At 41.5% G+C, this 27,832-nt stretch overlaps 3 protein-coding genes across 4 annotated transcripts in view; all 3 read right to left on the bottom strand.

Annotated features, from left to right (window-relative positions):
* The window catches only part of LOC143885382 (LOW protein: PPR containing protein), a 69,405-nt gene that overhangs the window by 40,198 nt on the left and 1,375 nt on the right, over positions 1 to 27,832 (bottom strand). The window contains exons 2-3 of one of the 2 annotated variants that reach the window (XR_013253259.1): positions 25,497 to 26,594; positions 25,009 to 25,170 (exon numbers count right to left, since the gene is read on the bottom strand). Coding sequence is in view for 1 of the 2 variants with exons in the window: in XM_077389534.1 (XP_077245649.1) it covers positions 25,159 to 25,170; positions 25,497 to 26,594 (1,110 nt within the window). In the remaining variant the exon portion in view is untranslated. Of the gene's footprint in view, positions 1 to 24,738; positions 25,171 to 25,496; positions 26,595 to 27,832 lie in introns of those variants that run through there. The other variant, XM_077389534.1, reaches the window with a different exon arrangement.
* LOC143883079 (uncharacterized) lies at positions 19,074 to 19,772 on the bottom strand. The gene has a single exon (XM_077386443.1). The coding sequence runs from the start codon at positions 19,770 to 19,772 to the stop codon at positions 19,074 to 19,076; it is 699 nt and encodes a 232-aa protein (XP_077242558.1).
* Positions 19,974 to 21,074, bottom strand: LOC143883078 (uncharacterized). The gene is made up of 2 exons (XM_077386442.1): positions 20,711 to 21,074; positions 19,974 to 20,605 (listed from the first exon to the last, which is right to left on the bottom strand). The coding sequence occupies exons 1-2, from the start codon at positions 21,072 to 21,074 to the stop codon at positions 19,974 to 19,976; spliced, it is 996 nt and encodes a 331-aa protein (XP_077242557.1).

The raw sequence follows: 27,832 nt of genomic DNA, 5'->3' as shown, positions 1-27,832 counted from the left end.
CTCTGCCTTACGTAAAGTTGTCAGAGTACGATTAACCTCTGGATTTGAAATCACTGCTTATCTACTTGGTATTAGCCATAATGTACAAGAACATTTTGTAGTCTTAGTAAGAGGAGGAAGGGTTAAGGATTTACCTGGTGTAAGATATCACCTTGTTCGAGGAACCCTAGATGTTGTCGGAGTAAAGGATCGTCAACAAGGGCGTTCTAGTGGGTTGTAGATTCTTATACAAGACTTATATCAATTGATGATGCAATGTGAATCGCTAGAAACATGTGAAGCGTATGGCTAACCCAATCACGAAAGTTTCATAAGGGGACTGGAGCAGTCTACCATGAGACAAAAGATCTACTTTCTAAAGAGATTCGATTCGGAACTATTATAAGTCCAAGGTCCAATATTGAAATACTTTCAGAGGTTTTCCCTTACTTTGTACGTGTCAAAAAACAATTCGAAATACCTCGACTTTTTCAAAACATGTCCGAGTCAAATAGCAATGATTTGAAGCACTTCTTTTTACGTTATACTATTTCGGAAACCCAAAGACTCGATTGTATGGATATGTAAAATACAGGATTTCCAATCCTATCAGGAAAAGGAGGGAAACGGATACTCAATTTAAAGTGAGTAAACAGAATTCCATACTCGATCTCATAGATACATACAGAATTCTGTGGAAAGCCGTATTCGATGAAAGTCCTATGTACAACTTGGAGGGAGATCTTTCATATCTTTCGAGATCCACCCTACAATATGGGGTCAAAAAGCCAAAATAAGTGCTTCGTTCTTCGTTTTTAGCCCTTACAAAAAGAAAACGGACTCTTGGACCTCTTTATTAGCAATTATTTCTCTTGCGTGTCAATCCCTTGATCAGGTTTAAAACTGAATAACGTAAATGACAATTTACACATTTATCCATGTTGCTCTGCTAGTTCAAAAACCGACATATTCGTATATCGGTAATTCAAAAAAAGTAGGTTTTGTCCACATTTATCCATGTTGTATGGATTTGAGCCTGCCACATATCTTTTTTTTTTTTGAAATGATAATATATTAAAGAAGGCGGGCCGAGATGGACTACCAAAAATACAAAGATATTACAATCTAATCAATCACAGCAAAGACAGCATTGGAAACAAACACAGAACACCCCACTTCTCACGGAGGAAGGAAATCATAACACTCCAACCCCTCTTTGAACACACCAGATCTAGCGAGGGAATCCGCCTCCCCATTTGCTTCACGCCTAACATGCTTATAAACCATAGATGATTCTTCCATAAGATCATGAATTTCCTCAAAGAAACTTAAGAATCTCCACGGAGGATCTACTCTCCCTGATAACCACCTGATTACATTTGAAGAGTCTCCTTCCACAATTGCCCTCTCATAAGAATCCACAGATAACAGCTTTATCCCTTGATATGCAGCTCTTACTTCCGCTTCAGACGAATCGGCAATTCCAATTGGACGTGCGAAAGCCCACAAAACTCCCCCTCTGGCATCCCTACAAAGTCCTCCAATCCCTGCTGGACCCGGATTCCCAAGTGAGGACCCATCAAAATTAAGAGTAATAGACCCTTCAGGTGGGGCTTCGCAATTCTGACATCTTTTCTCTCTTCTCAACCCTTCATTGCACACAATACTCCAACCTTCCCAAAGATCGAAAGCTGAGACGAACTTAAACGCCGGGGAGTTTTTTGCCCAAAATATAACTAATGCTATGATTTTATTATATAACCAATACACTGACTCTGATGATCCTTCGAATACTCTCGAGTTTCTTTCTTTCCAGATTACCCACCACACTGCTATCAAACAAAACCTCCATTAAGACTTTACCTTTTTGCTTCCAGGGCACAAATTCCCAACTTATAAACAAGTCCTCTATGGAATTGGGGAAGACCCAGCAGATGCCAAACCTGACCAATATCCGATCCCAAATCATCCTTGATACTTTGCAATGAATGAAAAGATGATCGATCGATTCTCCATCCTCCAGACAAAGCGAGCAATGATCTACCAAGCACATACCCCTTTTTCTCAGAAACTCAATGGTCTGGATCTTTCCATTGCACACTGCCCAACTGGAAAAAGAGACCGAAGGGGGGCCCATGAATTTCCAGACGGCCGCACAACTTGGAAACCCAATAGCAGGCAATAAATGGAAATAAAAGGATTTGGCAGAAAAAATACCAGATGTATTCCAAATCCAGATCCGTTTGTCCACCCCTCGTCTTTTTAAATAGCATCGCTCAATGAGATGAAGCAGCTGAGATATATCCGATAGTTCTCGATCAAAAAAGTTCCTTCTGAAACAGGAGGACCAAACCACCTTATTATGAATTCTCTCGAAGCACTCAAAAACCTTCACTTCTTTGTCCAAAGCCACGGAATACAACCCTAGAAACAGCACAGCCAGAGGGTCTGCGGAACACCATGAATCCAACCAAAATTTGATACGATCTCCTACGTATACTTTAAATCGAATTCCTGCCTCAAATTTTTGTTTGAGCTTCAGAATATTGCGCCATATGGTCCCTCCTTTCTTACTATACTTATCATCCGAACACCAATTACCATGTAAGAAACCATACTTGCTCCCTATAACTTTTACCCAAAGCGAAGATTGTTCCACACCAAACCGCCATAACCATTTACCCAAAAGAGCACAATTGAACTCTTTTAACCGTCGGATTCCCAACCCTCCATTTTTTATAGGGACACAAACCTTTTCCCACTTAACTAGAGGAATGCCACCTTTTAAATTTGCCCCTCCCCATAGAAATCTTCTTTGGATCTTTTCAATTTTTGAAGTTACACTCACCGGGCAACTAAATAGAGACAGATAATATACAGGAATGTTCGCCAAAACTGCCTTGACTAACACTAATCTACCACCCTTAGACACAAGCTTTCTTTTCCAGGTTTCCAACCTTCTTTCGATTCTTTCTACTATAGGAGGCCAGAGCTCTTTACTCGGCTTTCCAACCCCCAGAGGGAGCCCAAGATACGAAGAAGGTAAAGTGTCCAACCTGCATCCCATCAATTCTGCAAACTCTATAGCGCCAGATAATGGGAAATTCATTGCAAACAGACTGGATTTTTGAAAGTTTGATCGCTGCCCTGTAATCAACTCATAGCATCTAATCACAGCCTTCAGATTTAAAATCTTCCCTCTATCAGGGGAACTGAAACATATGGTATCATCAGCAAATTGTAAGAGCGCTACTTCAACTCTGTCCCGCCCTATAATAAAGCCCTCCAACAGCCCCAAACTGCTTCCTTTTATCATCAAGCGATTGAGGGTCTCCGAAATAATGACAAAAAGAAAGGGAGATAGAGGATCCCCTTGTCTTAATCCTCTGGATGACTTAAAGAAACCTTTTGGCGACCCATTTACCAAGACAGAAAACCATGCTGAAGAAATGCACTGCCGGATCCAACCTCGCCACCGGGTTCCAAAACCCATGTGCCCAAGCAGATAATCCAGACATTCCCAATCCACTCTATCATAAGCTTTTTCCATGTCGAGCTTACATATCACTCCTCCGGAACCACTTCTAGCATATGATTCAATGACTTCATTCGCAATTAGGGAGCAATCCAGTATCTGCCTCTTACTAACAAAAGCACTCTGGCTATCTGAGATTATCGACGGAAGCACGACTTTAAGCCTTTCAGCTAATACCTTGGCCAACAATTTATATAGGCAACCAACCAAACTAATTGGACGAAAATCAGACACCTAGATGCCCCTCTAACTTTGGGAATCAGGGTTATAAATGTGGCCCCTGTCATCCTATCAAGACTCAAACCTTCATAGAACTCCTTGAAAAAACGAAGGATATCACATTTGACAGCCGACCAACAAGATTGGAAGAACGCGAGACAGAAACCATCCGGACCAGGAGCTTTGTCTTTGGTAAGGGAAAACAGAACTTTCTCTATTTCCTCCTCCGCAAAAGGATGTTCCAAACTCGCACTAACTTCCAGATTTAAAGTGTTGAACTCCAGCCCTACAGGAATAGGACGAAGACTGCCTTCTGAAGCATATAAATTAGCATAAAATTTAACAATCTCCGAGGAAACCTCTTCCTTAGAATTGAGAATACTTCCATTCACTGAAATAGACTCGATTTGATTTGATCTACGCCGAGCGCGGGCCATCGCATGAAAATAAGCCGAATTTTTATCTCCCTCCTTCAACCATTGTACCCTTGATTTTTGTCTCCAAGAAATCTCCTCCCGTAACAGCAACCCTTTGTGTTCTTGCTTAATCTTTCCCAACTCTTCCCCTTCGATCTCGGAGCTTAACCCGCATTCTTCCAAGGCTGCCAGCTCTTTTAACCGGTTTTCCAACCACACCTTCCTACCCTGATTCAAAAGCTGCTGATTCTTAACCCAGGCTTTTAGATTCTGCTTTACAAATCTAAGCTTTTTCCCAATGACTACATCTACAGAACCCTCCACATTACACGCCGACCACCAATTACTCAAACGCACTTCCATATTTGGATGAAGGAGCCACGGCAAATCGAATCTAAAAGGAGGAGGACCCCAAGATTCTAGACGAGGATCCAAAAAGAGGGGGCAATGATCAGAAACCGAATGCACCATAGCTCTAGAATAACTCTCAGGGACCACACCCAGCCACTCGGCACTAACCAGGAATCTATCCAACCTACTTCTGCTAGGGCCTCTAGACCAAGTAAAGGAAGCTCCCGACACAGAAATATCAATAAGTTCAAATTTTGCAATGAACTCTGCAAACGCTTGAATACTTAAGTTAGATCTCTTACACCCCAACCGTTCTCCCATTTCTTTAACCTCATTGAAGTCCCCCCCAATACACCAAGGAATGGGCCAAAAATCCCTTACCTTCGCCAATTCTTCCCAAAACAAACTTTTTTCCGCTCGAAGGATCGGGCCATAAACCCCTGAAAACAACCACAGTGAATTGTCCTCCTTCTTTAGCACCACGGATAAAGAAAACTTACCTCTCCAGACATCCTGAAGCCTCCAGATAGATTCATTCCATGATACTAAAATCCCTCCCGAGGCTCCAGATGATCCCACAAAAGAAAAGTCCCAGTCCGCGGACACTCCCAAACCTAGAATAAGAGATCGGTTTATAACTTCCATTTTTGTTTCCTGTAAGCAAATTAGATCCGGTTTTAACTTTCGAACCAACGCCTTCACTTGAATACGCTTCTCCTGATGATTTAGGCCGTTGACATTCCATGTAAGAATTTTCATAATGCACCAGACGTTGCTAATCGTTTCCCCCTCCTCCCACTAGGAGATCTTCTCGCTTGATCCACAGCTTCCCCGACCACGACTACGTCTCGAGAATATTTTAAATCGATTTTTAACTTTTGAAGTTCTCTATCTTTTCTATAGGAAGCTGCTCCGGATACTTTGCCTACCCCTTTGCGAACAGACTCCTTTATCTCTGAATCTCTCACCTCAGCTGCTTGGATTTCAGTGATAAAATCTTCCTCCGGCCCTGCATAAACCACACCCAGTACCTTACTTACCCCCAGAATATGCCCGACATAATCAGAGCTTTCCTCAAATAATTTGCCCCCTCCCGGATCACCCGAAGAAACTTCATCTAATTCTAAAGGGACCCTCCTAGAACTTAACTCCTTACCAACTCCATCAGAAATAACGATTGGAACAGAAACTCCCGAAACAAGAGATATTTCCTTCTGACCTATCTTTTTAAAGTTTAGAAGACGAGGAGATTTATCCAGAGATTCTTGATCTAGAATCTGCAACTGCGGGTTAACATCAAGACGAGACAAACCGCTGAATGACTTTAAGGAGGCGATGTCTAAGAACGGCCACTTAGAATACACCAGCTCAGGAGTAGCGCGAATAATCTCTCGGATACCCACAACTGATTTTTCAACTTTCTGAATAGCCCAAAACCTGGCGAATCCCTCAAACACAAAGCTCAGAGCTCCACTCCGCCTATACAAGCTCGAACCATCCTGGCGAGACCCATCCCCAACCTTCTGAAGAAATTCCACTTCCTTACCTCTACTCCCATGAGATCCACCCCCGGAGATACTCCTTTGTTCCTCCGAGGAGATCGAATCCTCCAATTCCTCATCGAAATTAAGGTTGGTAGCAACTTCAGCTAAAGTAACTCTCGAAACACCAGCCGCCAAATTCCATCCTGCAGCAAGACTCTCGAGTCTCATAGATCTTCCTTGCAAGGAGGACACCTCGAGCGGAACAGAAAAACAGTCCCCTTCCTCAATCGCCAAGACCTCCCGACCAAAACTGAGGGACTCTAATTGAACTATCTCCAAATTCTCATAGCTAGCAATAGCGCCTTCTACTGACCCATCTTCAGAATTATAATTTAAAACACACCCATGACGACTGGACCCACCAAGCCCATCTTCACTTAAATGGGCCACAGCCCAAAAACTAGATTCGGCAATAGGGAATTCAAAGCCCAAATCCCTTGTCTCTCGAGAAGCGGGAACAAAATCCGTATCCTGGAGAAAAGACTTTTCAGAACTGAGAGAGGGGCAGGGAGAAAAAGCTTTAATGATATCATAAAAGCTGTTTATATGACATGTGGGACCCACTGAGCCAGCTGAAACAGGACTACCACCACAGACGCTTCGCCACCTGTATTCAACAGGAGATACAGCAGGATGAATTTCAAAATTGCCGCCATGTGTCCTTGCACTATCGTGCGCTTCATGCAGCGTATGATAGCCCATATTTCTAACGTGATCCAGCATTTCCACCGGAACCGACTCACCACCGCTAATTTCAGCTCCGGACACAAGCACCTCCTCCACCCCCGAATCCCGACAGACAGGGGATCTCGCAATCACCGAAATATTCCTCCCTAAAGCCTCCACACCGTCGACACCCTCACTACTGAAAGATAGCTCTACAGGATCCATTTGCTCTATTTCCTCCTCCTTCATCAGTCGCACCCAACGGACGGCTCCATCCAGAGAGACTTGGATAGCCAATTCCTTTCCTAAACTTCCTACTACCGAGATTCGCACCCGAGCAAAGTCATACCCCTGACCAGCTTCACATGATTTACCCATCTCCACCACTTTACCAACCTTTTCCCCAATCCGGCGGAAATTCTCCTCACACCACGCTTGAGGTGGCACTCCTTCGATAATCCACCAACAGATACGCCCCTCAGAGCCGAACTTCTGATCCCATAATGAAAGCTCCATAAATGGAGAGTTTTTTGCATTAATCCATACATTCATGAGCTTCTGCCGATCCACCCCCACCTGTGAAGAAATCAGAATCTCCAGCTCTGCAATTTTATACACAATCACTTCACATTTAATACCCTGCCTACTGCTCAACCACCTTTCCATCCCCTTTAAATCCCCAAGCCATCTAGGAGAAACTCTACCCCAAATCCCTAACTCAGCATTGCTAATAGACTGTAAGGGTACAACTTCCAGATTAAAGCTTACTCCCTCAGAAACCAGAGGCTCAAAAGGCATATCTCTCATTACACCGGGACACACAGACGGAATTGCCTTCTCCTTTTTGCTCTCCTTCTTCTGAGCTCCATCTAAGGCAGCCCTAGACTGGAAAGAGGGAAAATTAAAATCCAACATGGACCAAATTTTCTTGCACTCCCAACAGATATTTCGCTTTTGAAAATTCCTAAAACCACATCTACAGCATCGCCAATCGCCCAAACCGCCAGCCGAGCGACGCCTTGAAACCTTAGCAACGCGATTGACCCACTTGTTTTCCATTATAACCCAAGGCTTTTCGACACAGACACCTCCTAAAGGGATATTGCTAGGATTTGTCGCCACCCCAGAAGAAAGACCTCTGTACCTTCCGAATACTACCTCGGGTACCCTATCTTCAAACATTCTTCTTAGAGCAGAGAGAAAAAACACCCACCACCCACCCTCAGAGAAAAAATGTGCAGGCCACTCCAGATAGGAAACCCACTAGAATCCGGCACCGAATCCAGTGACGATTCTGAGACAGAGCTCGAAACCGAAGAAGGTACCGAAGAATCAGCAGGGAATGACGAAGACTCTGAAGAGGAGCTCGATGAACCAGAAATTTACGAAGAAGAAGATTCTACTACAGAGACTTCTGGAACCGGTTCAGAATGGGAGGGGATAATGGCGGAACTAGCAGAAGCACAAAACACCACCACCACCATAAGAAGGCCACTCCTGCCTCAAGACCCCACTCCACGGACAACCAACCCAGGGAATCTACCAACAGAAACCGACCCAGGCGAGAATCACCGAAGAGAATCGCTTCCATCGACCGCCGAAAATCGAAACCCGAGAATCCCGTAAAAACTCTTTTGTTCGAACATTGCTTCTTTCTTCTAACCACCACCATAAGAAGGCCACTCCTGCCTCAAGACCCCACTCCACGGACAACCAACCCAGGGAATCTACCAACAGAAGCCTGCCACATATCTTAAGCACTCATGTCTGGCACATGGGTCGCACATGACAATTTGTTTTACCTAAGTGTCCTTCCACGATGTCGCAGCTTAGCAGTTATTCATGTTTTGAAGTATCACATGCAAATCATGCTGGTTCTGTGCTGCATCTTCCATTCCCTTGGGCCCATGGATCAGATTTTGTCAGATTTTCTAGTATTGTTAGTGATGCTGCTAGGAGCAGGATTTTGTTTTAATAAGAGGGATTTGGCTCTCTCCCCTAACGGGATGTGTCAGGAGGTAAAAGGATGGTCTGGTTATCCAGAAAAAATATCACATCAAACGATGAGGTCTGTGGGGCCTAAGGAGGCTAGAGTGGCGGACGTCGGTCTTGTTGTTGAGCTGCTGCAAATCATATTGAGAGTATCCAGCAACAGACCCACAGGAGAGCCAGGCATTGAAGGTTTAGGGCCATTGGAGGAGGTTGGTTTGATAAATACCCCAAACAACAAAATTGACAATCCAAACCCAAACCCCAACAGGAAGGAAAACAGGGAAAAAACGGGGGTGGACATGCATGAAACTGCTTTGGTGTCAGAGAATGAGATAGTAGAGATAACGCCTAATTGCCAGATGGGAAATGCCATAAGCGGTGAGGAGGTTGAGGTGGTGGTCGGGGAATCGAATCAGATGACCAGTGGTCAGTTAATAGAAAGTGAAGCTGGACAGCAAGCTTGGCAAGGGACGGAGGGTGATTTGAATGAGCTGATTATTAACAATTTATTGGAAGCAAGCAGGGTGAAGGGTTTAAGAGGATGATTTGAATGAGCTGATTATTAACAATATATTGGAAGCAAGCAGGGTGAAGGGCTTAACATATTCAGGGATGGATGAGGATCAGAGGAAGTTATTCCAAAAGGGTGAAACCAGAGAAGTCATGATAGTTAGATGGAGGAGGGGAGGATCAAAAGATCAAATAGAATCATCAGGTAAATGGCCCGTCTTCGTTCGACAGTTAACCGCGATGGTACATTGGCTGGTAATCCTAGAGGCAGGGGCAGAGGTAGAAATGGAGGGAGTAATATCTAGGGGGGGGGGGGGGGGGGGAATGTGAACAGTTAAATTGTGGGGCTACGTTTTTAGCTTTGATTCCTAAAGTCCAAAGCAGTGTTTAAAAACGCGGATGTAATGTGGAACGCGGCCAAGAAAAATCCTTGTCGACTTGGCACGAACGCGGCCAAGAATACGGTTGACACAGTCATAACTTGGAAGAGTCAAAGAGGTTTTTATTGACTCTGTAAGGCAAAACGCGGTATGCGGATGCGGTGCAACGCGGAACGTGGCCAAGGTAAAAGGAAGTCAACTCGGTCAAGTTCTGAGTCGAGTCAACGAGTTTTTAAACACTGGTCCAAAGGGCTATCAGACTTAGCAATTTGGTGGGTGTCTCTATAAGGTGTTGACGAAAGTTTTGGCTGAGCATTTAAAGAAAATCCTCCCTAAAGTCATCTCCAGTACTCAATCAACTTTTGTACAATAGAGGCAAATCCTTGGTAGTATTTTAATAGCAAATGAAGGGGTGAACGTTTACCTTAAAGCTAGATTAAGAGGAGTAGTTTGTAAGCTGGATATGGAAAAATCCTATGATAGGGTGGATTGGAGCTGTCGTGACTATTTGGTGCGCCGGGCGAATTATGGTGACCGATGGCGGGCTTGGATAAGGAGATGTGGATTCTTCAAGTCTTATAATGGCTTCAGGAAGGGAGACCCCCTGCCCCCTTCTTATTCTTGATAGTCATAGATGAAGGAAGGTTATCCCCTTCCGCCAAGATCGTTATGCGCATCGGAACAAAAATCGCATAGAACTTTAAATTTTTCTTTTCGATCTTGCTATTGCCCAAGATCCTAGAGTCTAGATTAGTTAATTTTGTTAATTAAACATAAAGAAATACCTCTTTGAAGAATAAATCAACGAACCACGTTGCTTGATCTACTCCTCTGACGGTTGCGATCGTTTCCAACGTCGTGAACCCCGCAAGTTGAACCGGTGGATTCTTTTCTCTGCACCGTTGATCGTGGATGTGAATAACACTTATTCACTTCTTTAAGGTCTGATATAATCACTACCTTTGATATAAAGATCAGAGAATTATCATAATTGGGTTTCTAGCGAAAAGAACCCAAAGATAAACAATTAGCTACAAGACCAACGATAATCAAAACGGTAAAAAGTCGAAGATCAACAAAAAAAGAGTGGATGCGGGGAGGGGAAGAGGATTGGCAGTGCCCTAATTGTCGCTATCATAATTTTGGATGGCAGTTTAGATGCAAATGGTGCTGACAAGCTAGATTGATTCCCTCCCCTCTACCTCCTTGAGGCGGGGAAGGAGTATCTTTAGGGAGACCTAAACATGTCCGAGACAAAAGGCTTGGAGTATGATTTTGCTCCCCTTGCCAATACCTAAACTATAAATGGAGGGTTGATTGTCGCTCGTGTCATTCGACCAATTCATCCTTAAAATGGGTTCCTCGCGCTAGTTCATCTAGGGTTCAATCTAAGGGTAACGAAAATAATCATTGGCCTGACTCGGGTAAAATTTATCGCCACAACTCAGCGGTTCCAATTTTATCAATTTCAGGTAAGGAAGTAAATGTGCGATTAGGCTCCCTCTGATCCTGCTTGATTGGGAAAAAGAAAAATCATAATGAGACTTTGCAAGAGCTGCGGAAATGGGCACAAGTGTCCTGGGAATCCCTGTCGTTGCATTGCCCTTCTTTGCTGGCAAAGGACAAAGTTCATTTTATGTTTGAATCAGAATCGCAGGCTTCACAGATCCTTGCTAAGGGATCCGCGGCCTTGGACAACCATTTACTCTCCCTCTCACCATGGACAAAGAAATATATTCAAGGGGAGGAGGCACTTTGGGTTCATTTTTATAGCATCCCATTGGAAGCCTGGGCTGTTTCTACGGTGGAGGCGTTAGGGGCCTCTTTGGTAAGGTCGTAGAAACCAAGATGGAGGGCAACCATCATAATTGTATGAGTTTCGTTTCAGCTAAGATTCTAGCTCTCCCTAATTCTGGGGTAAAGCTCAAAATCTTTGACCAGTACTACCCCATTGGGATTGAGCTCTCGTAGAAAATCCCTGAATCTACCATCCAGGGCTCGGGTTCCTCCTTAGCGGCGGATCGGCCTCAGGTGACCTCAAGGCCCTTGCCTGGTGAGCCGATAGGCCCTTCTGGGATTTCAATTCCAATTTCAAATTTTCTTGTTGGGAGGCCCGAGATTGAGCCGTTAGATGTTCTCAAAAAAGGCGTGATGGGACCTGAAGAGAGGAATGAAGACTATTTGGGTTTGTTGGTGAGTTCCAAGAAACCTACCCCTGACATTAGGCAGAAGCATGCTTTGCTGGCTGCACCTCACCCATACACCAGGAAGAACTTCACCAATCGCGGCCTTGGCGGTTCTTACAAAGGTCCAAATTTCCCAGTCAGGGGGTTAAGCTCCCAAGAGCATTTCATTATGAGCAAAATGGTCACTATCTTGGGTTCCAAGCAGGGTCCAAGGAAGAAATTTAGCGGATTGTTTGGACTCCTCAAGCTCTATTCCAGGTCTGCTAGGTTTGGCCCTATCTATAGCTAAATCTATAGCTAGGGTTCCTGGGGTTAAAAAAGGCTAGGCATTTAAAGCATTTGGATGTCATAATTTTCGTATTTTCGCCGGTAGTTGGGGAATCGTATCATTAGGCTCCTAGCACTCTTCCCCAGGAGTGGAGGATTCAAGGCTCTTAAGACCTTAAGTTTGCTATTAAAAAGCCCCCCCTCTTCCTTGAAGACAGCTTTCGCGTCATAGTTGGAATGGCTTCTCCTGAGGTTCTGGGAAGACCAACTTCCCTAAGGAGTCGGCTCTCCCTTTCTTTGTTCTGGGAGTTTGCCAGCAATTTGGGGATCGGATTCTGTATTGGATGGAGAGAAAAACGGCTCCAGATTTTGGCGGGAGGTGGCCGTCTGGTGGAGGAGTGGTTGGCGATCAGCGCCTCTCTAAATGTCCTAGTCCCGAGTTCCGGGGTTGTATATCTGCTAGAGTCCAAGATCCAGCATAGCATGGATGGGTCTCTTTCGGTTTTGAACTTTTGATGGCTTGTCTAGAAGACCAAACTAAATGACTATCTAAATGGTCATGACAAGTCTATTTTGAGGAAAGCCTTGCATGAGAGGCCCCCCAATATAGCATTCTTGTTGGATTCAATTCAATTAAGCTCTTGGGGTAGTGCCTTGGATTATTGGGGGAGTGGTGAGGACGATCTAGCCTGTGATATTAGGTGAAGATTTTGGCAGGGAAGTAGAATAGTTTCTCGACATGATGGCAACGCATGTAAGGGTGGTCCTCATCGTAGCGGATGAATTAGTAGATTTTCTTCTTCGGTTTTAACTGGTATAGGAGTATGCTCCTGGCCATCCTTAATTGACTCTATGTATTGCAGGTTGGGACCTCTGGTCCCAATGTAATTTCCATAGTATCAACAAAATTGTCAATTTTCAAAAAAAAATAAAGATCAGAGAATTGAATTGGAAGCCTTTTTCTTTGAAACTATGGAGTGAAAATTTCAACAATTGGAAAATAGATGGAGGGAGAGAGAGAGAGAAAAAACGATTTTCTCAAGAGGGGAGGAGAGGAGGACGAATTTCCAGGGTGTATTACTACTGAAATCCGTCCAGCCCTTGTTCCTTTATAGAAAATAGAGTTTTGGTTTGATAAATCCTTGTTTCTCTCCCAATTCCTATCCAATTGAGAAGCCAACTTGAATTGAGACCCTCGAATGAATGGGACTCTCCCAAACGTCCAAGGCTGTGTGGGGACGCCCAAGAAACCTTGGGGAACGTGTATTGAAGACTCCCTCCAGCCCTTGTGGCCTTATCTCATAAGAGTTTGTGTTAGAAACAAATTGCTTGCTTTGTAGATCCTACAATTTAGCAATTCTTATCCAACAAGGAGTTTGAGTGCAACTCAAAGTCCTTGAAGAATTGGGAGACCATTTCCCAGCTCTCCAACTGATTTGGGCGTGCAGTGGGCCCCACCATACTTATCCAAATATGTAGTCCTATCCCAATTCCCAATTCTGTTCCAATTCCACAACTTTTGCAAAATCGGTTTGGGAATAACTATCCTCATTTGGAGTACACATTATTATGCTTATTATTAATCATGCTTATTATTAATCAAATTAATAATACATAATAATCATGTATAATAATTAAATAATTAATTAACAAATTAATTAATTAATAACTCACATTTAATGGGAGTTATTTCGGCTCCAATTTGTCTTCGAAAAATTCTCATCGTCTCTTGTTAACTATTAACCAAGACATGTATGTATATATATATATATATATATATAATAAATATCCACATTATTGTAATATCGGATCTCATTCATCCTTGCAAATGCATATAATGCAGAACCCTAGTCTGTTTGGATGTTATCGGGTCATTCGAGTTATGAGTGGGATCGTCGCGGGGATTCGACGGCTGATCCTGCAGAACCCTATGGTGGGCCCCACTGCGATCTCGCCTTGTAGTTAAACTACACTCACACAGGTCAGTGGCCTCCATCGAGACGTAACCCTGAAGATGACCGTCAGATCATCTTACCCCTAATCACATCTTGTATGTGCACGTCCTTTCTTCTTGACTTCATCTACTGAGTTGAGTCATACGGAGGCTAGACACCTCTTACTCCCTTGGCCCACTCTTGGTATACCATTTTGGTCAAACGGTGTTCGGCCTCCAAATGCATTTGTAAAATCCTTCGAAAACTTTTCAATGTTGCATAAAACATTCCGATAAACTTTTTATCAAATCCACCTGGCCAGGCTATTTAATAGGCCTACCGCTCTGACAAAATTGTAAATGTCAATCCCTAAATTTTAGGTTGTTGAATATCACTATTGGTCTCGAAGGTTTGCTCTAGGATAGGGGTGCAAGTTTGGCCCTGTCAGCCCTAACCCGCCCTGAGCCGAACAGGGTCAGGGCTGGATTTTCCAACTCTGAGGGCGGGTCGGGGTTCATTTTTTTAGACCCTAACTCAGGTTGGGTCAGGTTCTGGGTTAATGCCTCGGGTACCCTGACCCGGCCCGACCATAAGTTTTCTAATATAGAATTGAACCATCTTTGCATGTTTCTTTTGCTAATGTTTTCTATTATCTTGGATTGATATTTCTTTAGATTATTATTATTAATTGTCTCTGCTGACCGTCATGTTGTTGAATTCATATTGTCTTATTTTGTTCCCTTTCTCTGTTTATTGATCATTTTGTTCTATATGATATGCGGTTGTTTTATTTTTAGCACTCTTAACAAGTATTTGCACTAGGGTCAATCAGGGCCGGCCCTGCCCAATCAGGGCCAATCAGGGCGGGCCAGGGCCGCACTGAGCCCTGTAGGGCGGGCAATGGGTTGAGGTTTTTCGGCCCTAACTCAGGGTCAGGGTGGGTCAGGGCCGAGATAATGGGATCCAGGGTTGGGCTATGATTTTGAAAAACCCGACCCTATTACAGCCCTACTCTAGGATATAGTTCTATCCGAATGTGACTCTAAAATAGAATCACTATGAGATAGACTAAGACCTTAGAACGGGCCGACATACCAATAAGATCCCTCAGGTCTATGGACATTGGAAGGGTCCTGTCTGGAAGAACTTTTTTATACTCTCTTGACCACAAGTTGATCTTTATTTGATCTGGTTCAATTGCGCGATCCAATCATCGCACCCACTCTTCTTGCTTAGGGTCCACTATCCAGATGACCGAGATAAGTCACCTCACGACACGTGCAAGTAGGCAAGACTGGTGCTAGTTGTATACAAAAAGAGATGTCCATTCTCTTTCCCAACTAGGAACTAATAAGGCTTGCATAGAACCGAGATGTCATATCTCCTTGCTCCCTTGGATCTATGAATCCTTTGAGCATGGCATGTCTACTATGCTACCTGAGGACGAACATGTGTCAATAAACAAGCACATCACACACATTCATTAATACAATAAGCCATTCATGTCATGAAATAAATCTTTATTGATTAATAAAAGTCATTCTACTGGCTTTTCAGGGCATATACTCTAACAATAGAAACCTTAAGTAGGATGGCAAAAAGGTCTGGGATCATAGAAGAATTTAAAATTAGATCACAAAGGATGGATGCTACCCATCTTCAGTTTGCCGATGACACCCTCATATTCAATGAGGCAAATGAAGGAAAAGTTTTGAATCTCAAAGCAGTCCTGTGTTGTTATGAAGTGGTATCGGGCAGATATCCAATCTTGAGGAGTCTAGAGTACTGGAGGTTCACTTATCCAATAGTGGAACAGGGCATTTGGCAAGCCTCATTAAGTGTTCTATATATCGATTTCCGACTACCTATCTTGGTGTACAGCTTGGCAATGGGAAACTCAAGAAACAAGTGTGGGATCCAATTGTCAAAAGTGTAAAGAAAAATTAGCCACGTGGAAGCGAGACCCGGTGTCGTTGGGAGGTAGAATTACGCTCATCAAGGTAGTCCTTGCAAACATCCCGGTTTACTTTTTATTGGTCTTCTCATGCCCAATAAGTGTGATCAATCATATTAAGCAGATTCATTGGAACTTCTTATGGAGTGGATCTGATGAAAAAAGGGAAGATTCATCTTGTTAGTTGGGATGAAGTTTGCAAATCGAACAAGGTCGGAGGCTTGGGCTTCCGAAGATTGAGAAGTGTGAATAATGCCCTTCTAGGAAACTGGTTATGAAAATTTGGAGAAGAGAGGTTGTGGAACAAGGTTATTGAGAGTAAGTATAGTTCCTATCATGGCAAGTGGATCTCCAATTATTGGTTTAAGAGTAATGGGTTGACGGCCTGGAGGAATATTTTGAAAATGAAGCATAAGTTAGACAAGGAGATCAGGTTCAGAGTTTGCAAAAGGGATAAGATAAAATTCTATTATGACAAATGGTGTGAAGGGTTCCCTGACTTGCATGCAGTGGCTTCATACAAGGATGCCTTCATCATGGAGCGCCTTCAGTGGGAAGGCCGGGTTTCATGGAAAATCAAGTTCAGGAGGAATTTCTTTAATCGGGAAATTCATGGTATCGCTCGCTTGTTGAATATCCTGGTTTACCGCTCGATGAGAAACTCAAGAAGCAGGGGTGGGATCCAATTGTGAAAAGGGTGGAGAAAAGATTAGCAACTTGGAAGGGAGACCCGGTGTCGTTGGGAGGTAGAATTACGCTCATCAAGGTGATTCTTGCAAACTCCCTATTTACTTCATGTTGATCTTCACGTGCCCAATAAGTGTGATAAACTGTATTGAGCATATTCATAGGAACATCTTATGGAGTGGGTTTGATGAAAAAAAAGGAAGATTCATCTTGTTAGTTGGGATGAAGTTTGCAAATCGATAAAACTAAGAGGCTTGAGCTTCCAAAGATTGAGAAGGGTGAATAATGCCTTTCTAGGGAAATGGTTAAGGAGATTTGGGGAAGAGTGTTCTCAGCTGTGGACTATGGTTATTGAGTAAGTATAGCTCCTATCCTGGCAGGTGGATCTCCGATGATCAGTTTAGGAGTATTGGGATGACGATGTGGAGGAATATTTTGAAGATTAAGCATAAGTTTGACAAGGGGATCAGGTTCAGAGTTCACACGAAGGATAAGATAAAATTCTGGCATGACAAATGGTGTAAAGGGTTAGTTTTTGTCATGGTGTTCCCTGACTTGCATGCGGTTGCTTCACACAAGGATGCTTTCATCATGGAGTGTTTTCAGTAGGAGGATGGTTGGGTTTCATAGAAAATCAAGTTCATGAGGAATTTCTTTGATCGAAAAATTGATGGTATCATTCGCTTGCTGATTTTGTTGGGCTGTTACTACATTAAGAAGTTAAGAAAATACAAGACTCTTTGGATCTGGAGTGCATCTGGGGTATTCATTGTCAAATCCTTCTACCAACATCTTGACCCTAATCTCTTCACGCATCGGGCCACAGTGTGGAGTATCCTAGCTCCACCTAGAGTCTGCGTGTTCCAATGGACATCATTCTAAATAAGACTCATACATGGACCTTCTGCGAAAACGCAAGATGCTAATTATTAATTATTGTGCCTTATGTGTAGAGGCAGGAGAGACTGTATCATATCTTTTTATGATGGAGGTTTGCAAGTGAGATCCGGTGTCCCATTCTTGGGAGATTTGGGTTATTGTGGGTCTTCCTAGAGCGGCTGGAGGATCTCCTTGATTGTTGGTTTCTCAAAGGACCTTCTGCGAAAACGCAAGATGCCAATTATGTGTCGAGGCAGGAGAGACTGTGTATCATATCTTTTACAATGGAGGTTTGCAAGTGAGATCCGGTGTCCCATTCTTGGAAGATTCGGGTTATTGTGGGTCTTCCTAGAGCGGCTGAAGGATCTCCTTGATTGTTGGTTTTTCAACCCATGGAAGAGCAAAGGGAGAATATTATGGAGAGTGGTGCCACTGGCTACGAAGAGTTATTTGGAAGGAAAGAAATTAATGAACATTTAGAGGCTTAGTTAAAAGTTCTTATTATTTGTTCATGAAAGTCATCAAGCTTACGATTGCATGGGTGTTCCTACCTTGTTTCAGGTTCATTTCAAGCTTCAATATATGGGATATTCAACACTGGGGATAACGAGGAAGCCCCTGGTCCTCGGTGGTCCCCTCCTGAACGAGGGTTAACGAAGCTTAATTCCAATGGAATGGAACGAGCTTGGGTATTCCAAGATCAGCCAGGGTAGGACTTCTAAGTGATGATCGGGGTCTGACCAGGTGGGCCTTCTCCAGCCCCATTGGGATCACAGATTCTAATGTAGAGGTAGACTCGCTCAATGTAATCAAATGGATGGATGGTAGTCATCCCCGCCCATGGAGATGTGCTGATATGGTAGACTAGATCTAGGAGAGACTAGCAAATTTTTGTGTTCGCTTTCAACATGTGAAAGGATCAGTGAATAGTGATTTTGACAGGCTAGCCCGGGCGGGTGTTGGTAGAGAGGATCTGATGATTTTTTATTTCCTCCCCCATGTGGGATCTTGTTATTTCTTGTTCTTGTTCTTTTTTGTTTTTTATCTTCTTGTTCCAATCATCTTGGTCGGGGTCCCCCTTTTCTCTATTTTTAATAAAGTTCTCTTTACCATTCATAATTACCAGGGGCGATGCCAGAAATTTTGCACAACGGGGGAAAAAATTATAGTAATTTTTTTCTCCAAACAAATGAAAGCAATATTATAGTTTCCAAAAAAAAACCCTCATATATATTCCATAACCAACATACATTGAGGTAAACAAAAATGACATCTTACAATTTTAGAGTGCAAAACCTAATAACATGACCCGTAAGAAAATTTTATAGGCTTCCTCGACGTGGTCTCATTTTTTGGAAACAACACATTCATCATCGATGTTACCAAAAATATCCTTCTCAACATATGGAATCAAGCAATCAGCCATAAATTGATCCGACATTCTATTGCGTAATCGATTCTTCAAGATCTTCATGGCAAAAAAAGCCCTCTCAACGGTTGCAGTTGCGACTAGTAAAATTAGTACCAATGTGATGAGCTTGTAAACAAGTGGATACAAGGCATGCTTTCCCTTCTCAACCATTTTTTTCAGCAAGATCTCTAATTCCTTTCAAATTCACAAAGTGAGTATTGGACCTCATATCAAGAATATATATTTCAAGTTGGTTGTCTAATTCTTTTGTAGAATACTGAACTTCTGGAAATTCTTTTAGATCAAACTTAGAGAGTCGAATCAACTTCTCTTTATCAAATGCATAAAATGAATCACTTGGATTCAAACATGCCACACATAGAAGCAACTCTGTATTTGCTTCATTGAAACGACTATTAAGCTCTTGAAGTTGCAAGTCTATAACTTGAAAAAACAACTCAACTTGAAAATGGTGCAAGATCGTTCTTTTCTCTACATGCCGTCGCACTCTTCCGGGAACAACATAAGTATCAACCATGTTAGGGACTTCTACGTCATGTTTGGCACAAAATGAAGAAATGTCATCTAACAAAGAATTCCATCCATTGTCTCGCATCAATTGTAGCCGTTGTTTTGATATTCTCACTAATGTCATGGAATTCACAATATCTTGATCCTTCCTTTGCAATGCTTGTGACAATTCATTTGTAATTCCCAATAAACTTATCATCAAATGAAGGGAAAATGCGAATTCAAAAGTTTGAAATGATTTCAAGAGATTATGTGCTTCATGTCTTTGATCTGAACTTAATTTCATATCCTTGACAATAAGATCAAGCACATCAAGAATAGAGGAAAACATATATTCCAAACTAACCAGTGTTCTATAGTGTGAGCTTCAACGTGTATCCCCCGCACGTTTGAGTGTGGTCTCTTGATTAAGTCCTTGTCCATTTGAAAGCTCACCATTTTCAAGTGCTTCCTTAATTTTGGCAAGTTGAATCTCCTGAAGAAAGTCATGGCGCTTACAAAGAACCCACAACCACATTTACTACATTTGTAACTAAAAAAAGATATCGGAGATGTTCATATTTTTCTTTGCAACACCAACTAATGCCAACTGTAATTGATGAGCAAAACAATGAACATAGTAAGCATATTCATTCTCCTCCAAAATTAGTGCTTTAAGACAATTAAACTCCCCTTGCATGTTACTTGCCCCATCATATCCTTGACCATGAAGTCTCGATATGCTCAATTTATGCTTGACCAATAATGCTTCAATTTCTTCCTTAAGGGATGTAGCAGTGGTGTTGGGAACGTGAGTAATACTTAACAAACGCTCAACCACATGCCCAAGCTTATCTACATAACGTATAACTACGGCCATTTGCTCCTTGTTAGAAACATCACGAGCTTCATCAACCAAAATAGAAAACAATGAACCCCAGAGATCTTTAATGATTGAGTTAGTGGTTTCAATTGCACAAGCACTCACTATATCCTTTTGGATATCTGCAGTCACTAGTTTGAGATTCCCAGGACACGTCCCCACACAAACCCTCTTTATATCTTCATTAATCATGGTCATGAACTTCAAATGCTGACGAAAATTTCCTTGGTTAAACGAGTCACAAGATTCATCATGCCCGCGAAAAGGTAAACCTTGTTCTAAAAGGAATTGAGCATTCACAACTGAAGCATGCAAGCGAATTCAATAGTCACTTCGTCGTTGCTCTGTTTGCTTATTTACCAATGCTTCAATATGTTGCTCTTGATTCATAAAAGCTTCACATTTACTCGAAGCTTGATTATGAGCACTATTAGGACCCCCTATATGTTTTCCAAATCTTTCTACTTTCTTCCAATTAGAGAACCCCCCAACAACAAAAGCATCACAACTTCCCCCATGCTCCTTACTATCCAATTTAAAAAGATAGCAACACAAGCAATAAACCGCGTCTTTTGCAATGCTATACTCCAACCAAGTAGGATAATCATCAAACCACTTTGGATTAACCCGCCTATTCTCTTTTCCTTGCACAATTTGAGGGAAATCATGGTTACGTGGTTGAATTGGACCCATTCCTAAGTATATCATTCGAACTTTTGCCCTATCATTAGGATGATAATCAGTTATTGGTGTAAGCCCAAGGGTTTCCATGGGTAAATCATTCACCTTACCTTCTTGTTTTAATGCTAGCAAACCAAAGTGATTAGCATTTATGGACTAATGTGTTGCTTTGAGGTGTTGTGTTGTATACAGGAATTTCATGTCATAATAGCCATTACACAACTCTTTAAAACACATGGCTTGTGGATCAAGGAGCAAAAGAACCAAGAGCTTGCACCTACAGTGAAGACATCCTCATTTGAAGATGTTCAAATCAAGAAGCTCATCATGAAGATTCCACAAGTTCCAAGAAGGAGCTTGGAGTTGAACATGCCATGGTGACACCTCATGTACCTTTCAACTTGCAATTGAATGTTAGAGGAGAAGTCATAAGAGCCAAATCAGTTGGAGAAGTTCACTCACAAGCCAAAGAAGTCCAAGAAAGTGCAAAGGAGCAAAGACATTCCAAGAAGACTAATGGTATACACTTTTAGAATGTATTTGAAGTCCTCTTGATTTTATGTAAAATTGCACTTTCAATAGGTTTTCAAATGGTTTTCATACTTAACATTTTACATCTTTGAAAACCATACACACACCCAAAAATGTGTTTGAAAACCTAAGACTAAAGCCCAAAGACCATGGCCCAAAGCCCCTTAATTTTAAAGTTAAAAATGAAATTTTCTACAGGGCCGGTCGACTAGGAATTCCCGGGCGACCGTGGAAGGATAGCTGGAATTCCAGCATCCTTCGAACAATAGCGGGCCGGTCGACCGGGATAAGCCGGGCGACCACGAAAGTGTTCCTGGAAAGTCATGAACAATCCGTCATGAGTTTGGGCGGGCGATCGTCGTGAGTCGGTCGACCGAGATAGGTTTATGAGCCAAAAATTTTGAACAAACAGGTAGCCCTCTCCAGGCGACCGTCATGGGGACGGGCGACCGCGACGGTAAGAAATTTGAAAATATAAAATGGCGCCCGATAGGTGCGGACGACCGCGACGGTCGGGCAAACTAGCCGTTGGGGCTTTTACAGGTTGAATTTTTCAACCCAGTTTTTTACAGTTTTACCCCCAAACGGTCATATTTTCAAATACACTATCTAAACCTATCTAAACAAGCTTTTGAACAATTGAGAAAGATCAAATCCCATTTCTTTGAGCTTAAACTTTTCAAATCAAAAGCTAAAACCTCTTTGAGCTTGTATTTCCACATTCTATCAAGAGACACTCCATAGGGCTTTCATTTGTTTATTTCTGTGAAGTGATTGTGAGATTACAAAGTTGTAATCAGCCTATTACGAGGCATTAAGAGTTTTTCACTTTTATTTGTTCTTCATTGAGGGTCTTCTCTTCGGCCCGGTAAGAAAAGTGAAGATGAAGGTCTTCTCTTCGGCCCAGTAAGAGTTGTGAAGATGAGGGTCTTCTCTTCAGCCCGTTAAGAGTTGTGAAGATGAGGGTCTCCGATTCGGCCCGTTAACAAAGGTGAATCATATAAGAGGGAGTGTCCCTCGCAAGGCTTCGTGCAGAAAGGGTGTGTGCCCTTTGGAGTTAGAGAATGTGTGGTGTACGGCTTGATGATTCGCCATTCAAGAATCCCATCTTTATTGGAGCATCCAAGGAGGAAAACTAGGAAGAGTGGAGTAAGTCTTGTAATAGACCGAACCACTATAAAAATCTCGTGTCTTTTGTGGATGACTCTTCTTCTCCTTCTTCCTTTGCACGTGTGATGATTGGTAAACTCTAACCCTAACTTGTATTTGTGCTTGTAATTGAACAAGGGTTAGTAAATGCACTTGATTGAAATGTTTAAACCATAATTGCATTATAATGTTTATTTGAACAAGGGTTAGCAAATGTGCATAATTAGAATGTCTAACCCTTAGTTTTTATTGATATACCTATTTGAACAAGGGTTAGACTAATTAGTGCTTAATTAAGTGGATTAAGTTTTAATCTTCGTCTAATTAAGCCTAAAATTTCTAATTGACCAATTCACCCCCCCTCTTGGGTTGTCACACCCGTATTTCAATTGGTCTTCGTAATCCGGGATCAGCAGGAGGATTTGTAGGATCAAGTTCCAATCGAATTCTTTTAGAATTTTCTCGTTCTTTGGTGGGGACACTTGAAGTTGTAGGAAGGGTTATCGACTTTAATGACGGTACTCTCGGAAAATATTTTTCCATAACTAAAAAAAACAAACAAGACAAAGAACTTTTATAACTATATCACAAAAATATTTAATTATCAATCACTATATCAATGTAAAAGAATGCTAAAAAAATTATTCAATAACTATTGATTCAATAACAATTAGTAATGACTTACCCTAAATAAAAAGCTTCCAGGAGACCAGGAGAAGAGAGGAGAGGAGAGGGAGATGCTGCATTTGCAAGCAAGGAAAAAAAAAGAGAGCAAAAGAAAGGGCGTGTGGTGGCGTCAGGCGTGGTGGGCCTGCTGCTGCTTAGGGAAAAAAAACACAAGTAGAAGTAGTGGATGGAGGTGGATGGAGACCTAGGAAGAATAAAAAATAGAGAAAGAGATGAATAGGTTATGGGAAACGTGTTTTACAAGACTTGTGGTATTTATTTTAATTGGTTTTGGGATGGAGGAGGATTTACTTGGGAAGGGAAAAAGATATTTTTTAGAAGGAAGGGATATAAAAATGGTAAAATTAAAATTTTAACCTTATTTTCTATCTTAGGGATGATTGGAAAGGGTGGCATATTTTTTTAAAACGGGGGTAATTATTAAAAAAATATTAAAAAATGAAGGTATATTTTTTTTTCCCAAAAAATTAAGGGGGGCAATTGTCCCCCTTCCCTTTCAAGTGCCATCGCCCCTGATAATTACAATGTAATTTAAATTAATATGCATTCCATATCTTATGCTTGTATAAACTGATATATAATGATATTCTTAATGATATCATGAAAAGTGCTAAAAAAACAATGATTAGTAGGCTCTTTCCCAACAACCACTTTTTGGGGTACACAGGGCGTGGTCGGGTCCCTTGATCCATCAAACATCATTAAGGGTTCCTTCAAGAATCACTACACTATTGATTTGAGTAGGCCTTAATCAAATACATGGGATGTTTGTTTGGCATCGGACCAAGACCCTGTGGGTCGCCTCATAATGGTCGACAAGATCAATGGTCTCAATCACAAACACATATCCTCGTGCATGATCAAAAAGTTGATCATTAGGATTGATCCCGACAACACCATCCATGTGGTGGACTCTTATCATATAACTGTTTAACAGGTCAATGAGTCACCGTGCCAGGTACCTTTGTCTCTGTGCAAAGGACAAATTCTCAAAGTCTTCGTGATCGTATTGTCCTAGTCCCATGAATGTAACACAGAAAATGTTTTTTTGTTTTTTAGGACTACAAAAAGATAAATAAATTCATAATGATAATCACTATCATTGTTTTAAATTTCCACCGAAACCATCAACGACCGAAATATTTCCATCTTCATCCCGGCCAAAATGCGTACCGCCGAAACACACATTGAAACCAAAACCTTGTTTATTTGTGGTATACAAACCAGAATGTGTTACATAATTATGCTCATGAATTGCATGTGAAATATGGATATAAATATTTATATGAATTACATTTGAAATCTAGCATGTAACGAATTATCAAATATATCACTAGGTATTCAATATTGTTAAACCATTATGGGTGGTTTTTTACTTATGCGATGGTTTTTAGTGTGTATTTGTGCTTATTCTAGCACTTTCTAAAGTTTTGTCTTAAATGTCCAATGTTTGCACATGTTTCAATACTTTCTATATTTTACAGGATTTCAAAAAAAAAAAAAAAAACCAACTGAAACCAACATGTTTCCTTTTCCGTCACAATCGAGACACATACAGAAACCTGAAACTTGATCACTACTTAAAAAAGGATGCCGGTTAGCAACGTGACAATAACTGATTAACAGGAATTTTTTGCAAAACAAACGATGTTGTTACCTGAAGCAGATTGAATCGGAGATCCAAGGGCTTAGAACACGGCGTTACCCTCTTCCCATTTCCAACCATTGCATGGAATCAGAATATCCAATAAAGAAGATTGTGGTTCCAATTTTTCCATTTGTTTCATTCTTCTCCATCCTTTCCCCATCAACCTAGTTCCTGAATATTCAAAAAACTAAGTTAAGGGGTAGTCTTAAACAGCATGCATGAAGCAGTCAATGCATCCCTGTAGAACAATAGTAAGCAAAATAATCAAGCAAATAACTCTATGCTAGGAGCTTAATGCGATCATGGAGTATGGTATCCATAAAATTAGGCATAGACTCAGTAATAATAGTGGAAATCTAATAGCAAGGAAGAAATTAAATCCAATTGGATCTGATCAGGATAAGGATAGAATGCAGAACAAGTTCAGAAACAATATAACAGATGAGATTTCAATAACCCAAAATAATTAGAATTTAATAGCTGAAAAAATAAATTACCTTGATTAAGTTTTTCATCTTAAGCATCTTGATTTCCATCTCTTGAGCGGCCTCTTCCAAACCTTGACCATTATATGCTTGGATCATAGTAGCAAACGTTATGTTATCAGGCTTGCATTTCCTTTCCTTCATTAACAAAAACATTTCTTCCATCCCTTTTACACCGCCAACCTGACCATATGCACTAATGATGCAATTAAAAAATGGTGTATCCAAAACAACATCAGAATTCTCTATTTGCCTCCAGACCGTGCGGACCTTCTTCATAAGCCCAGCTTTACTATATCCACTAACAAGTGAACAGTAAGTAATAGAATTTGGCTTCACTCCTTGACTCTTCATTAATTCAAAGAAGTACTCCATCTTCTCAATATTTCCTACTTTTCCAAAAGTCTCAATAATTATATTGAAAGTAACAATTGTTGGAGTGAAAAACCGTTTCTTCATAAACTCCATAACCGAACCCATTTTGTCGTACATGCCCGCTTTACCATATGACTTGATCAAGATATTAAATGTCCTTACATCCGGTCCAATACCCATATGTTGAAACTCATCGAACCATCTTTCCATTTTTTCTATCTGCCCACCATTGCCATAGGCCCAAATAAAAGAGTTCAGTGTAAAAACATCGGGTAGGCATCGGCCACTTTCAAGCATGTCTGACAGGGAACTCTCCATTAGTTCTAACATCCCAGCCTTACCATAGCCGTCAATTATAGCATTGTGAGTAACAATGGTGCCTTCTAACCCTAGATATGACATCTCGGTAAGCACTTTACTAATCAGATCGAAACGACGGAGTTTACAACAGCAGTTGATGAGGATGGTGTAAGTGTATACGTCCGGTTTGCAATCAGAAACATACTTCATTTCGTCGATTGTTCTAAATGCTTCGTCGAAAAGACCGCTGAGGCCATAAACACCCACGAGCGATGTATAAACATCAAGAGATGGTGTGAGTCCTTCAGAGAGCATGATTTGGAAGAGCAAGGTCGCCCGCTCATGCTGCCTGCTCTTCCCGAGCATTGTCAATAGCTTTGCATATGTTTGGCATTTCGGATTATACCAATGTTGTCTTCTAAGTAACCGAAAAATCTACAAATACGCAAATGATAAGACCCTGATTCGTGTAAGAAATTAAAGGGGATTAAACATTTTCCAATTTCTAAAATCGGAGGAATGACACTAAGGAATACAAAGATCAACGGTTCATGTAATAACAAGTGAAAAATAACATTACCTTTAAATCATGTAAATTACTGACCAGTTTCAAGGGAGACAAAATAAACTGAATTTTCTTCTACAATCTCAACAATAACTAATTCATAAATCATAACACAGATTTTTATTTTTATTTTAAAAAAAAAAATAGAAGAATTTTCCAAAACAATGACTTCAAATATACGAACCACCATGGTGTTGGCTAAGGTTTCATAGACCAGTATCAAGTTAACTGAAGTTTGAAACACTAAAGAATACCGATTAATCCAATTTTCCAAATAATCAAACTCGTTAAAAAAGAAAAGAGAAAACAAAATTTCTGATACAATCACAATTTCATACAATGAGAAGATCAACTTCAGGTGCCTACTGAAAAAAAAAATCCATCCAATCGACAACAGCTAATGGTTCCAATAATTTGTAAAAACACTGAACACACATTGTGTTAGGTACCTAACCAATACGTCCAAAGATCACGCGTCAGGCTAGGCCCTTTAGACTCGTCCAATAATAGGCTGGGTCTCACCTAGTCCCACACCTAGGCGGGCCCCACTCGAGTCAAGACCGTAACATTCCACCACACTTTCGTATCCACCGTCCTTACGGCCCCCTCTATGACGGCTTTCACTCTGGCCTTTTTTCTAGGTAGCCCTTTCCACAGGTAGCCCCTCTCGTTGCAGCCCACTATGTGGCAGCTTCAGCTTGTGGAAGCACAAGAGGCTTGTTCTTAACCAAATCCTCACAGAGATCAGCATCAAGATGAATGGGCTGAAAATTAAAGACAAGAACTCTCCAAGAAACATATCTACGGCCACAAATCTAAAATACAGACACATTCCTGAAGATCCTTCCAGCAGATACTGCTCTTGGTCTCCACCAAAAGACGATGAACTAAAACTAAATTCGGACGCATCTCTGGATTCAGACGGAGGAGGTCTGGAGGGGGCCTTATCAGAGATAATCGGGGTATGATTAAAAATCTCTTCTCTATCAATGTAGACAAAAAGGAAATCTATGAGCTGGAATTGCAGGCTATTGAAAGAGGCATCGACCTTGCCCTGACCATGAACTATCTGAACTTATGGATCAAATCAGATTCAAGACTCGCGGTG

This window comes from Tasmannia lanceolata, unplaced genomic scaffold, assembly GCF_043159265.1.
Source record: "Tasmannia lanceolata isolate RefF3 unplaced genomic scaffold, GAP_Taslan_0.1 ptg000008l, whole genome shotgun sequence".
NCBI classification, from domain to species: Eukaryota; Viridiplantae; Streptophyta; class Magnoliopsida; order Canellales; family Winteraceae; genus Tasmannia; species Tasmannia lanceolata.
Note: the sequence above shows the minus strand (reverse complement) of the source record. Positions and strands in the feature narration are given on the sequence as shown.